At 51.3% G+C, this 14,922-nt stretch overlaps 1 protein-coding gene across 1 annotated transcript in view; it reads left to right on the top strand.

The window, feature by feature from the left end:
* Positions 1-14,922, top strand: part of Grhl3 (grainyhead like transcription factor 3) — a 32,336-nt gene continuing 17,414 nt past the window's right edge. Inside the window, exons 1-3 of the mRNA XM_052718332.1 lie at positions 1-245; positions 12,379-12,565; positions 14,539-14,600. Of these exons, the coding sequence (XP_052574292.1) occupies positions 229-245; positions 12,379-12,565; positions 14,539-14,600 (266 nt within the window). The 5' untranslated portion in view covers positions 1-228. The remainder of the gene's footprint in view (positions 246-12,378; positions 12,566-14,538; positions 14,601-14,922) is intronic.

Here is a 14,922-nt window from a genome sequence, read left to right on the forward strand (position 1 = left end):
CACCTGCTGCGAAGTACTTGCAGTCGGCACCTGTGCCCACAGCCAATCAGCGCCAACGCCGCAGGGAGCCGCTGTCAGCAAAACCTCCACATCCACAGCTCAACAGAAATCAAACACTTCCCCGGGCAGGGAGGGCATGTCCATGTCAGCCGCGAGTTAGAGGCCAGCAGGCAGCGGCGCCTGGGTACCTGGAGCAAGATCGCTGGAGCCCGACCTCGGACAAGGAAGATGTCGAATGAACTTGAGTGAGTAAAGCGGTGGATGCCGGGCTTCCCGGCCTCCCCAGCACACCGAGGCTGGCTGGGGTTTCCTGCAGAGGGAAGAGCAGGGAGGCCGGCGCCAGGATTCACACGGCAATTTGTAAGGGTGAATGAATGGGCTGACGATCCTGCCCTGGCGTGTTGAGGCACGTTCAGCTCTCTATCTAGGGCTGACTGTTTCCCTGGGAAAATAATTTTTCTTTCTCTCTGGGCTGAGCAGTTTCGAGGAAGAGAAACACAGGGCTGACTGAAACTGTGAATTTTGGCATGGTGTTTTGATACTCTGAAGGGGCCTTGGAAATCAGAGACACTTCAGCCCCGTGGACGCTCTCTCTCCTCTTGCCAAAGGGAACTTCTTTGAGGCGGCTCTCGGAGCTGTCTTAGGCAAAGAGTTGGGTTTCTCTAAGGGTACTTGTTTGTTGAGTTGGAACAATCCCAAGAGAGGCTACGACAGTGTAGTGGCTTTTCTGAAGTTCTACACTTCTCTGTAGTGGTTTTCCTGAAGTTCAAACCCAGCGCCTGTCCCTCCCAAGCTGTTCTTTCTTGAACAAGTCATTCGACTTATCTGAGCTTCGTTTTCCTCATTTGAAAAATGGGAACAAGAACGTTTTTGTAGGATTCTTAAGTGTGCTGAAAGCTGTAAAATGCTTACCAAAGAGCCAGGTCTGAAGCTGAGTTCAATAAAATGTGGTCAGTTTTACCCAGAGGCAGATACGGTAGTTCTAAAACTGGGGAAGCCGAGGAGTGATTTTCGGTGAGGTCATCTGTGTTGCCTGGCAGGTGCCTTCCTGCCCACATCTGGGATTCAGAATTCCCGACTGGCTGATGCTGACCTCACTCCGGGCCTCTGCTTCAGGTCCAGACTTAGAGAGGATGGGATAAGGTTAGGGTGTGGACAGGGAGCTAGCAGGAAAGGCCGGAGTTCTTCAACACCAACTTCCCTTTCCTCCCATCTTTCGAGGTGCGTGAGCAGATGGGAGAGTTGAACAGTTCTGTTTCCTTCCTATCTTGGTCTCTCTCCTTGGAGCTTTTCCTCAGCAGGTTAAGAATTTAAACGCTTAAAGACAGAAGAGTTGGTGGATCCTAATGCAGACAGGACTCCAGCATACCTGGGAGCTCTTAGGTGTGCCTGGCTCGGCCAGCTCCATTCACAATGGTGTCTACATTTACCAGCTACAGTCACTATGTGAACCACATAGTGATTATGTGGCCAGCATCAGATTTCTTTTTGAATGGATTCTTGGTACAATGTGTTGACAATTGGACCACAACTAAGTAAAAGTAGAAGCACTGTACTGGCACCTGGGTTCAAGTCCCCACTCCTCACTTATTACCTGAGTGACTTTGGGCAAGTCACTTTACCCAAGCCCTAGTCTCCTTACCCATAGATTGTGACCAGTAGTAGTGCTTATAGAGTTGTTAAGGGATTTAATTTTAGAATAGCCATTGCTTTAAAGCTTTGTAAGGAGCATGCTAATAATGCCACCCTCACTTCATGGAAGAATGAGCAATTGGGCATTTCTGAACCCTCTTGCTTTTTATTTCCCCATACTTTGAAAATACACACACACACACACACACACACACACACACTCATGAACGCACTTGAGGTATGTCCCCAGCACGACTTAGAATGCCAATTAAAGCTGCCAAGACTGCAGACAATCTATTCAGGTTGCTCCTTAGGGGGTATGTGTCCTGAAGCTGGCCTATTTGAACAGAAGGTTTTTCTGCTTGTCCTTAATGGTTTGGGTTTGAAGTCAAATCAGCTGACAGTAGAGGATTCTCCATTCCTGGAAGCCTGTACCTGTGAGTAATTGCAGGCCAACTTTGAAGCTACTATTTGCAATTACAATGGCTGACCCTGAGGGCTGGTGTGTGTGTGTGTGTGTGTGTGTGTGTGTGTGTGTGTGTGTGTGTGTGTGAATTGCTTGGCTTGCAAGTTCTGAGCGGCGGCGGTGGTGGCAGCTGCTGCCACCGCTGCCGCCGCCGCAGCCGCCGCCGCCGCCGCCGCCACCTTGGTCTTGAAGAGCCTTGCCTAGAAATCATGTTAGGCCAAGCAGCCATCTCCATCCCTCAGAGAATGAACGACTTTGTCGGCCCTGGGGCAATGGTGAAAAGTCAGGTTTGAATTTGCTTCAAGTCAAGTTGAATGAGTTTGCCCTCCCTGACTCTAGCATCCTCACTAGTAAAACGGGGACTATGAACACACCTACCTGGCAGGGGAACGCTGAACTTCGGTAGTGGACCACCTGGCCCCACTAGCCCCATTCCCAGGCCTCCTCCGGTGGGAGGTGGCCCTGGAAAGGCCAGGCAGTGTAGTCAGAAACCAGCTCCAGGCAGCTGGTGGGTGGTGAGCACCCGGCCTTTCATGTGGTCAGGCCCAGTGCCTGGCGCCTCTGCCAGCCCCCCTGGTGCTTCCAGCCCGCAGCCTAGCAATACCTGGCGGCGGGCGGCGAGAGCAGGCGGCAGGCGAGGGTTCCTGGGGCTGTAGACTTCTGGCTTCTCAGGGAACACAGCCTGGTCTCGCACAATGCCCACCACGGGCCTGGTTAAATGGGCCGTCAGGCTAGTCCGGAGACTGTGGCTCTCTTGAGAGCCAGATCCCTGGTGACTATTGGCCTCTTTGGACTCTCCTAAGTGTCCTACCGTGTTCAAGGCTGTCCAAGACACCTGCTGAGATGGAGGGCTTCACCACCACTGGTATACAGTTGGTGCATCCTGAGGATACCATGCCTCAGCACCCTGGCCTCAGCACCCTGGCCTCTGCATCCGGCAGCCTGAGCCCTCTGCTATCGGGAACAGAGACTGGAGAATGACCACGGAGGAAGGCCCAAGGCTAGAGGGCTCACAACGTACCCCCTCCACCCCGGTCCTCAGAGCTGAAAGAGTTAACCCGGAGCGCCGCCCCGCTGCGGTTTTGTGGTCGAAACCATGATTGCCAGGAGCAAATTTTTGTCGTGCAGGAGGTGTGTTATTAAAAGTCGGAGTTACGGGGCTGGTGAATGAAAAGTTAAAAGCCCTCATCAAGCTCCGGCTGTAAAACGGGGCGGAGCGGGGGCGGGGTAGTGGTGGTAGTAACGGCAGTGGCTGCGCGCACGCGCGGTCTGGGAAGCGCGCTGACCGGTGCAGTCCCCGCCAACTTCCCAAGCCTTGCGCGAGGTTCAGACAAAAAGAGGGACAGTGGCCGAGCCCAGGTCCCCGACTACACATTAGACGACCTAACAAGCGCTTGATCAGCACGTCTCATTCGTCCTTCTCTGTAACCTCAAGAGGGATGGGCATGTCAAGGGACACTGACTAGCCAAGATCTCCTGGAAGAGCTGGGGTCTCACCTGGATCCCAACCAGAAACTAAAGCTTCTATGCCTAGACATTAAGTATAAGAATGTAGATCAATTCCCTGCTTTTTGTTTTTTCTGTAGGTTCCTTGTATAAGAGACAGTGCCTCTGTGTACCCTGTCTGGAACTAAGTAGCTCAGGCTGGCTTTCAACTCGTGATCCTCCTGCCTCAGCTTTGCCAGGGTTTGGGATTACAGGTGTGTGCCACCACACCCGAGTCACATTTTTTTATACTTGTGTTTTACAAGCCTGTGTAACTTTTGAAATGAGGCAAGGGAAGAGAGAGTTATTATCTGTAAGAAATAATTATTATTGGCTCATTCAGAACACCATTCTCAGAATGTAGCTGCTGTGACTGGCAGTGTAGTTCAGTTAGAGCATTTGCCTGGCAGTACAAGGTGCTGGGCTCAAACCCCAGCCCCACCACTGAAAGTAACTAAATAAATAAAAGAGGTCCCTGGCTCATCCTCACATGGGAACTTGGATATGCAAATTCTTAGCCCTGCCCTAGATGTACTGAATCATAAACTCTGGGGGTGGGGCTGGCCATCATTTGTTTTAACAGGCCTTGCAGGTGATTCTGATGTGTGTTCGAGTATTAAAAACCACTGGCCTAGAACACCAGGTAGAGGACTTTTAGGGAAAGGAGGTTCCCAGGTTGGCCACAGTCCTGCTGTGTCACTGCTGAGTCAGCAGACCTAGAGCAAGAGCGTGTGCACCCTCCCCGCCCCCCCACATACACACACAGGGTCACGCCTGTGTGTTTAAAGCCCAGCTCTACAGTTTGTGGATTGGTAACAAACTCTTCATATCAGTTTCTGCATGTATAAAACAGTAATTAAAAAAAACAAAAAACAAAAAACCACCCACCTCTCAGTACGTGGGTGAGAAGGCCAGGGGCCATCATTCAGTTCCTTTCCCTGACTTCTCTCCCTCGCTCTTCTCCATCTGCCTCCCACAAAGGCTCGACCTTTAAGGCACTGGTCACCAAGCCTGATGGCCTGAGTTCAGTTTCTAGGCCGAGATGATAGAAGGTGAGACCTACCTCCTGTAATCTGTCCTCTGAACACACATGATATTGCACAGCAGACATGTGCATGCACACACACACACATGCATACATATATATGCATATGCATTCATGTAGAGTTATTCCCTTGAGTCTTCTCAAAGAGCCATCAAGAACTGGGGACACAGGAGGGTAGAGCCAGCATTGTGTCCCCAGCACTCAGCACACGCCATTCATCACAGAATAACCCTCCGCAAATGTTTGTTGAATGAATCAGTGAGTAACTGAAGGAAGAGGTGCAGCTCTCTGATTGAGATGTAGATTTCAATTTTTTTTCCCACACCTCTATTGGACAGTAGAGAAAGAAAAAAAAATCAGATCAGGAGCCAAGGGAACAGAGTGTAAAAGAAAAATTCCCATACAGGGGAGAGTTTTTCAAAGGGCAGAAAGCGAGTTTCTGGTATAATTAAGAAACGGCATGTAATTAATTAGAACGCAGCCGGCCATGTATCTGGAACCTGGCCTCCATCAGCTTGCCCACCTAGATCCAGAGGAGGAAGTGGCCTGTGCTCTTACCACTTAGCCTGGCATCTCCAAGAAGCCAGCCGGCTTCCAGAAAGAGATGACCCGTCTGAGGGAGAAAGCGGGGCTGGGATGACCGTTCAGCAGGAGCGCTGGGGTGATGATGGAGTAACAGTTTGTATCATTACATACTCGCACTTGACCCGCATCATCTCACTGCATCTTTCACTATCGATACTTCACGGACTCACTGTAAAAATGAAAAACCACAGGTAGAATAAGTTTAGCTGGCACTTGGTCCTTAGTGGTTCCTGAATGAATGATCCCTATCATCACACTTGGTGAGATTCTCACTCTCATCTTCCCACAAAGGTACAGAAATGTCAGGTCACTTGCTAAAAGTCACACAGCAAAGGCAAAGCTGGAACCCGGGTCCGAATAGCATTGGGGCACACCCCTCCAACCAGATAGGCATGTGCTACCTCATTCACACTGGGGCTGCCACACATTCATGTTCTGTATTCCACTATCTCCCCCAGTGAGAGCACCCCAGAGAGCCCCCGTTTCATGTGGGCAAGGCACATTTCACAACATGTGCAGCCAGAAAACCAGATGGGCCACTGGCAAGCACAAGAACCCTGGGGCGCCCCTGTCATGCTCAGGAACACCTTGCGTGGGGCTGGCTGGAAAATGATTCCTCTGTGAGCCGTCGTGATAGGGCGTCCCTGTGGGTGATTGGTGAGTGTGATTGATTACTGCTGATGAAGCTGGGTGGCTCACAGCTGGGTTTGGCAAGTCACTAACTGGGTGTATCTGGGTGTCAACACCCAGTTCGGGTGGCCCCTGGAACTCTTCCTCCTTAGGCTTAGGGAATTGGAACCCAGCTTGCCCAATCTCTCCTGGGTTAGGTACTCCATAGGTGAGGCTTGAGGCTGCCCCCTTGGGCGGTAGCCTTCCTCCCACTCTGCTAAACGCACACCGGATTACTGAGATGCCTGTGACATGTACAGTTATTGACCTCAGAACAGGATGAGATGCTTCTAGACTCCTTTCTGCGTTGTGTGTTTTTAGGTCTTACCACTTCTTTGGGACTTCGTGTCTAAGGGCTGCCAATACCTGGAATTGCCAGGATTCTAACAGAAGGAAATGACACAGGAAGGTCTCAACTAGCAGCTGGGGTGGCATCTACTTAGTGTCCCTGGGGATCTGAAGTGGTTCAGCCCCAGTGCAGGAGCCACTGTGAGTCAGAGCACAGCTGGAGTGCTTCTCCGCTCTCAGCTTCCTCCGTGTTGGGACGTGCGTGAGTCACGGCATGAGACTGACTGGACATGAGACAGCTGATACTGCACCCCTCCAGTGCCGGGGGAAGGCTCTACTGCCTCGGAACCCCGGCCAGGCGGATTGCACACCCCTGCTGGCCAGTAAGAGGCCTTAGCAGCCAGGCCTGAAGATCTCTGTCTTCATCAGCTTTTCAGATCTCTTTCCACTGGAGAAGATGGGATGGGAGGCTCTGGCCAGCAGCTTGGTGAAGGCTCTGGATGCGGCGACATGGCCATCCTAGTTCAGGTCTGATGTGTCAGTACCAGCAGGTGACTTTACGCGGATCAGGAGCCCTGTCCATGGGTGTTTTCTGTGCTATCAAATTGGGACAGTCATATCTTCCCTCCCTACCTTACAGGCACATTACAGGACCTCAGATATGACAGATGGATGACGGGTATGTGTTGAAAAAACACCACACTATGCAAATGAGAGGGATTATCAAATCCTGGACTTGAGGTTCCTCCCCAGTCCCGGCTGGCCTTCCTTGAATCTAGACAATACATGCAAAGCACCTGCCTCACACCCAGCACACAGTAGGGCTAGGGCCAGGCCCAGGCTGAGACCTTTGACCTTGCTTCTCTCCCTGTACCCTCCACCTCTTTTTCAGTAAACATCCATCATTAACTCAGGCAGTCACAAGGCCTCTGGCTTCATGTTCTTCACTTATTTGGTATTAGCTGTCTGTCTTGTCTTCATCCTCCATGATGACCAGGGGAACCCTGTCTTGCTGTCCCTAGAACAGGGGCTAGACCATGACGGTCACTTGATAAATATTTGCTAAAGTGACACGGGATACCATGCCAGTTTCCTGGGCTTTGGTGTAAAAGGGACTTACCATGGAGTTCCCAGGCCAGATTCTCAGGTCACCTCCTGTGTCCATTGTCTACTCTAGGTTCCCAGGTCACCTCCTGTCTCCATTGTCTATTTCAGGGTCTTTAAAGTAGGAATAATAACCACCATGTGTGTTAGGAGTCTCCGCCAGATAAGGACTTCGAAAGGCAAGGCAAGGGGTTATTATTCTGTCTCCCTTGTCTTTTGACTAGAGCTGGTTCACAGCCTAGGGTTTGGGGTGTGTGATCATCCAGGGACCTCAGGCAGTCTCCCCTCTACTCTCATCCTAGAGTGCTGGGGTGATGGCCATGATGATGAGGGCCTATTTACAGGGCCATTATTGTTGGCAGGCTCATAAGCACATTTCTTATGTTAATGCATATAATTCTCCTAACAACCCAGGAGAGATTAACTCTGCTGTAAAGTAGCCATCCTGGGTGACTCTGTGATAGTGCTGTGTTCTCATTAATATTCTTCCCAGCATTTATCTCGAACTAAAATTAACTCACCTGCCTGTTTATAGTCTGTCTGCTCCAATTAGACAAAAAGTTCCATGGGAGCTGAGCCTTATCTGCCTTGGGCATGGCTGATTTCCCAGGGTCTAGAAGAGCCCTTGACTGGCACGTGGGAAACGTTCAATAGACCCATTTAATAGATGGGGAAATCAGCCGAGAAGGCTAGGTGCCTTCCTTCCTCAAGAACACACAGCTCCCCAACTCATGAGCTTGTGTTTCTTCTTCCCATGGTGCACTGGGCTCTCTGTGCTGTGCCCTGATAAGATCTGAGGTCATCACAAATGTGGCCCAAGGACAAGTCCTTTCCTGACTAGGTCTTCCGCTCTCTGTTTTGGACAGGGACATGAACTGAGAATCTGGGCAGAACCTAGGGAAGGTGACCTCATAGGCTTCCCCTTTGTTCTGAACCGTCACTCGTGAAAAGGGCTAATTCTTTCTTGGAAGCCCTGTCCCATTGAGCCTGTAGCAGCTTCTTCCATGTTCGGCTCTGCCTCACCACTGGGCCCTCGGCCCTCGTAGTCTTTGAAAGAGCACAGGGCCCAGATCCTGATGTCAGGATTTGGCACAGAACTCTGCTGACCTTATGCACAGTGAAGATATCCAGGAAGCCAAATGCTTATCCTTAAAGTGTGAGGCCAGCTGGTGGCAAACACGGGCATGGGCACCAGAACTGGAGGGCTCTCAGCTCCTGCCCAGAAACTCTTCCTATCATTGTCTCACCTGCTCGTGCCTCCTGCCTGTGTGGGTGGGAAATTCCTCAGAGCCTTGTGGAGAACTGGTTCAGTGTATTCCAGAGGAGGGAATTTTCCAGACTAGGAAAGGCATCGAGAGTGGAGGTGAGCGGGGACTGAGAGCTGATACTTGGAGTCCAAGAGGTCCGAGTTCAAGTTGAGCCACCCCCGCACTTCCTGGTTGAGTGGCCCTTAGATGGTGATTGTTCGAGTCTCAGTTTCTCCTTTTGTCAAAGGGGATAGTGGCATTCGTGTCCCAGGGCTGATGTGTGACAGATGAAGTGCCACCCAGAAACAGTTGGCATGGTGTCTGCCTATGATAGATGCTTAAGTTACCTGAGGGGCTTGTTTCTTAAGGAGTCAGACTTGGGATCCCAAGGGAAGCATTAGAGACCCTTGTAGCCCAGGAAGACCCCCATATGAAAACTCTGTTCTTTTGTTTTAGGTTATGACTCTGTTGCCTTTTAAATTTTCTTTTACAAAAAGGGTCAGAAAATGGATAGTCCTACAAAACTGAGACTGGCCATTTCTTAGTAAGTAGACCAGGAACGGGAGTCCAGACCTGTGGATGACCAGTCTGGCAATACAGCACCCTCTCAGCATCTAGCTCCAAGCCAGCCTTGAGCGTCTGTGCGGTATGCATACATTAGGTGCTTCTTATGTGCCGACAGGGCGTGTGTGCACTGAGCATTTATGTGCCAGGCAGGGTGCTAAGCATTTTCTCAAGTATGAATCAATGTACTCCGTCTTCACAGTCCTACATTTACGATCCTTATTCATAAATGAGAAACACTGTGAGCCCTGGTCGGCCTTGCTAACCAGTGGGCGACCAGGGAAGGTAGGGACCCTCAGACATCCCCTGCTTGTCCCATGCCATCTTAGTTAGGGAGTTCCCTATAGCCTGGGGCCTGGCAGGGACAGGGGCACGTTCGGTAAATTCCTCTAACCCCAGGCTCAGTGAGGAGGGGCCACCTCACACTACTCTGTCTGAAGGCTTCTTGATTTATAGCAACAGAAACTTGGGTGTGCCTCCCTCTTCATGCTCCTAAAGCAGGAAGGTTTCTGTCATTTCTCTTTCCTGTGTGACAGTTCCTGCTGCCTCCCTCTCAGAGTCCCAGACCCCTCCACCTTGGGGCCCAGCGGGACGGTAGTAGACACTATCCTGGATGAGAACTGCAGAGGAATCATTCCTGTAGCCCGCACTGCCTGGGCTCGGCTTGACTGACGGTTCCACTCGAGTGAAAGCCTGTACCTGAGGGACACCTCAGGCAGCAAGGGGTGCACTTCCTGCAAGTGACTTCTAGAGGCCCCTGCCCGCCCCCGATGGTCTGGCACAACACCTGCAACTCCAGCACCAGGGTGGCCTCCTGCTCTGGTGAAGACCTGGGTCAAGGACAGAGCAGTGTGGCTAGTGGAGAGCACACGTCTTGGCAGCTAGATGAGACCGAGCTGAAATCCTGGGTGTGGGCTGGGGTTGTAGCTCAGTTAGTAGGGTGCTTGCCTACCATGCACGAAACTCCAGGTTCAGTCCCCAGCACCGCATAGACCAGGTGTGGTGGTGCACCCCTATAATCCCAGCACCGCGTAGACCAGGTGTGGTGGTGCACCGCTATAATCCCAGCACTGCATAGACCAGGTATGGTGGTGCACCCCTATAATCCCAGCACTTAAGAGGTAAATAAAAGAGGTCATTCCCAGCTAAACCCCTAGTGAGTTTAAGGCCAACCTGGGCTACACAAAACACTCTCTAAATAATAATAATAATCCTGATTGGGTGGTTGACTGGCTGCCTAATCATAGGTGTTTTCTTTTTCTGTCCGAGTCCATAGTTCCTACATCTGTTAGGTGAAGCAAGGTCATCTCCATGTAGTAACTTGTAAGGGGCAGAGCTGCTGAGTGGGAACAATCCAGATGCTGTGTTTCATAGCATCCGGTGCTGCTCCTAAGACCCTAGCAGGGTGAGTCAGTCGGACCCATGTGCCCCTTATAGAAAGGGGGGCTCTGGGACCCCAGCAGACCCGAACACCCCACTTGATCTTTGAGCCGGGCAGCCAGTCTCTCGCTTGCCACTTCTCCTGTGTGCCCTGTGTCCTAAAATGATCACGAGAGCTTTGCGGGTGACTGCACCCACACATTCCCGGCCATTCTGCAAGTGTGGTCCTGGGGCTAGCAGCGGCGGCAACAGCAACAAGGATGCTCTTAGATGTTCACATTCTCAGCTACCCCAGCTGGAGGGAGTCAGAAGCCCTTGGGCTGGGGATGTAGCTCAGTTAGGAGAGTGCTTGCCCAGTGTGGTGAAGCCCTGGGTTCTGTCCTCAACAACACATGAACCGGACACGGTGGCCCACACTTGCAATCCCAGCACTTGGGAGGTGGAGGCAGAAAAGATCAGATGCTGAAGGCCATCCTTGGCTACACAAGTTTGAGGCCAGTCTGGGCTATGTGGGACCCTTTCTCAAAAGACTCTAGGGGTGGCCTCAGTTGTGTTTTAACCAACTGGCCACGCTCTCCCTGGTTCAAGTCTGAGAGCATGAGGCCACTCCAGTACTGGACCCTGGAAGCTCCTCCACTCTCTGAGCTGTTTCCTCCACCAATGGAAACAACAGCTGTGCCTTCACTGAGGACAGTGCACGGACTGTGCGTAGGCTCAGTGCCCGAACACAGCCAGGGCACAGCAAGGACAAGCTATCACTGTCTTTTGGTTTTGAAACAGGGTTTCACACAGTAGTCCAGGCTGGCCTGGAATTGCAATCCTCCTGCCTCAGCCTCCAGAGTACTAACAGTAGGTTTGCACCTGCCCGATCCCATCCCCTGCTAGAGGTTGATTTTGCAATCATCATTGCTCTCTGTATGCCTCCATCCCTTTCTTTGAGCCCATACATGCAGCTTGTCCCTGGGCTATAGTGCCTTGTATTGATCTGGGTGTCTTGACACAGTGCCAGGCTGCCCCTGCCTCTGCCTGGTCATGAGCAGCTACTCAGGGACCTACTATACATGTCAGTGCAAAATGCCACTCCCCAGGACCAGGCTCTGCCCACCAGCTCTCTCACTCTGATGTCCTGTCCTTCACTGTTTTTCTTGATTTGATCATCTGCATGGCTCTGTGCCTTTCATGGTCTCAGGACAACCTCAGGAGTCATGCCGCACTGTCTGCAAGTTTCATTCGCTGGAAGAGTGTTGCCATGACTCCCTGTGAACAGTATTGCCATGGCAGCACTCTATGGAACTTCTCAGACACCTTCTAAGGTTGGCCGACACTATGGTCCTTGTGTCAGAGATGAGGGCTTCAGACCCCAGGTCTGCAGCTTCTGCATAGCAGATCAATTTGGCATTGATCTATATCTGAGGCTCATTGCCTAAGGTGGCCGAGGAAGAAGTCTCACGTTCCTAGGGTTGGTACCTCCTGGCAGTGGCAGCAGCTATGTCTTGGGGACCTTCCTCTGAACCTAGAAGAGATAATTCTTATTTGCGTGTTTGTGTTTGCATATGCATACATATGTATGCAAGTATGTACACATGCTTGTGCATGTGCTGGTGCACACAGATATGTGCATGCATGTGGAGGCCAGATGACCACCTTCTCTGTCATTCCTCACATACTCTCCATCTTGCATATTTTTGAGGTTGGTACTTACCTGGAACTCACATCTAGACTAGACTACCTGGCTAGTGAGTCCCAGGGACCTTGCTGTCTCCTGTTCCCCAGGCTGGGATTAAAGGAGCACACTACTGCATCTGGCTTTTTTTTGTTTTTTAACCCGGGGACCGAACCCAACCCTTCATGCTTGTGTGGCAAGCATGTCACCAACTCTCCATCCTCAAGTGACCCTTCTTACCTGCCTACAGTTTCAGGTCTGTGAGACTGCTAAAGAATGACCCTGTGAGCTTCCAGAAGTTTCCCTACACTAATGAGGACGAGGCCTGGAAGACGTACCTGGAGAACCCTTTGACAGCCGCCACCAAAGCCATGATGAGAGTTAATGGGGATGATGACAGTGTTGCAGCCCTGAGCTTTCTCTATGACTACTATATGGTATGCTTGCCACCTCAGGCCATGAGCCCATCTGCTAAGTGTGTCTCTGCTGTCAGGCCTCAGGGCTCAGCAGCCCCTCAACCCTGGGCCTTTGAAAATGCCATTTCCCTTTTCCTGATTAAATCCTACTGTCCGCCTGGGCCTCAGCATGAATGTCACCTCATTTTCTCATAGTATGGGGAGTGGGAGGTTCTCCTGGGTCTCCATTCTATATCACCAGTTCTTTCTATTCTCCATATCACCCCTTTCCTTCAAAATACTGTGGACCCACACATTTCCATCTCCCTACAAGACAGCTCCTGGAGAGTAGACACACATCATGACCATTGCTGAAGCCCCAGCAGCCCACACAACCTGTCACCTGGTATACAGCACATATTGGTTGAATAGATTCCTGGCTTGGCCAAGCACACTTCATGGCAACCATCCCCACTGGCCATCCTTTCTGCCCTGTCCTTTGGGTCATCCCAGTCTCCCACCATCCCCACCCACTGGTGCACCCCCCCCCCCATCTCATCCCCTGCAGCAGGGCTCTCCTTTTCCTGAGTGTCTTCCTGTCCTTCCTGCCTCTGCCAGAATGCTGTCTTTTCTTGTCCCTTGGGCCTTAGACTCTGGGGACTGTTGGTTCTCAGGCATGGGCATTGGGCCCTTTCAGCTCTGAACCAGTCATCAGTCACAAATATGGACTCACAACATACCGCTACCACCTCTAGTGCCTGGGCCAGAAATGGCTAACAGAGCACAGCCTGCATCCTCACAGAGCATCCGTGAGGCCTCAGTGTCTTTGCTAACCTGGAGCTTGGGCAGCCCTGCCTACCTGAGCATCTGAACTGACATGGAGAGCAATGCTCTCTTGCACTGGGGGATTGCTCCAATAAATCTTCCTGGATTTGTTGAGACGGCTGGTCCTGAATATAAACATTCAAAGCCAATTTGTGTGGGGGTGAGGGGTGGGGGTGTTCACCCACTCATGTTGGAAGGTGAATTCTCTTCATGACTTCAGAGGCCCAGCGAGACCAAGATATGTGGTTCCTGACAGGAAAGGCCCCAGGCTGTCTCTGGTCCTCATTCCAGGCTAGCCTGGCTCCCTTGCCTGCCAAATACCCACAGACTGGCAGTCTCTGGATCCTGTCTAGCTCAGGTCAACAGAAGGGAATTTGAATGGCTACTCCAGCTCAAAGCCATGATGGAAGCCAGAATTCTCCATCCATCTTCAGATCCCAGTCTGGGGTTCACAGGGTGAAGCTGGATTGTAAAATAAAATTCCGTGCAAGAGGCCGCTTCCAGGGCTGTGCCTTTGCCCCTAGACTGCCCTGAGCACCTACAGTTCTTTTCAGGGCTAGTTGTGTCTTTTACACGTGAGGATATGAGGTCCAGAGATGTTAAGTGCCTTGCCCAAGGACACACAGTCAACATGTAGTATATCTATGAAGGGAATGAGAAATGGACTTGGAGTCTACCCTTCTCACCGAAGAGGCTCTGGCCCTTGGTCTCCCCACCTAGGCCATAGTGATGGTGTTGATAGAAACTCAGGGTGGTGAGAGAAGCATTTTGTACAAGGTCTCACTTACACGACGTGCTCTTTTTAAAAGGGCCAGTGTCCTTTTTTCTATTCATCTATAGCTTTAGAATCTCCTTGAAGCAGGTATTATAATCCTCCATTTAACATTTGAAGAAACTGAGTCTCAGAGAGGTAGCCATTTATCCAAAGTCACAGCACTTTTAAATGGTGAGGTAAGTCAGCCAGGCAAGTCTGACTCTCACTCCCATGTTCTCAACTAGAAAGCTCAGGGAAGTACTTTCCCCCTGTCGCTTGGGGCTCAGTCTCAGTGGTGGCTAGAGCACTGGGCAGCTTGAACTATTTTCTCCCAAGCATTCCAGGGCCTGGCCTCAGTCCCTGAAAGGTAGGAGGCTCCCAATAGCCAGGTCCCAGCCAAGAACAACTTGTCAATCTTTCCTTCTTCTCCTCCCAGGGTCCCAAGGACAAGCGGATACTGTCCTCCAGCACCGGCGGCCGAAATGACCAAGGAAAGAAGTAAGGCTTCTCAAGGCCACCTCTGCCTCTTTAGACTCTTCACTGCTCTGCTCTGTCGGGGACCTTGAATTCAGGCTGGTCTGCCTGTCAAGCATAAGGGGTGCGGTGCTGGAACCCACACACAGTACCTCTTGGGACTCCTGTATTTTAACTTCCTTTAAGATCAGAAGGAAACAATGTGTACAGTCCAGCCTGGAGTCTACCTGTCTTTATGCTTGTACAATAGGAAGGTTTCAGAACAACTGATACCTAGCTGGTAGTGTAGCTCAGTTGGTAGAGTGCTTGTGTACCATGCATGAGGCCCTGGGTTCGATGCTCAGCA

This window comes from Peromyscus californicus, unplaced genomic scaffold, assembly GCF_007827085.1.
Source record: "Peromyscus californicus insignis strain IS unplaced genomic scaffold, ASM782708v3 Scaffold_5__1_contigs__length_169319896, whole genome shotgun sequence".
Taxonomy (NCBI): domain Eukaryota; kingdom Metazoa; phylum Chordata; class Mammalia; order Rodentia; family Cricetidae; genus Peromyscus; species Peromyscus californicus.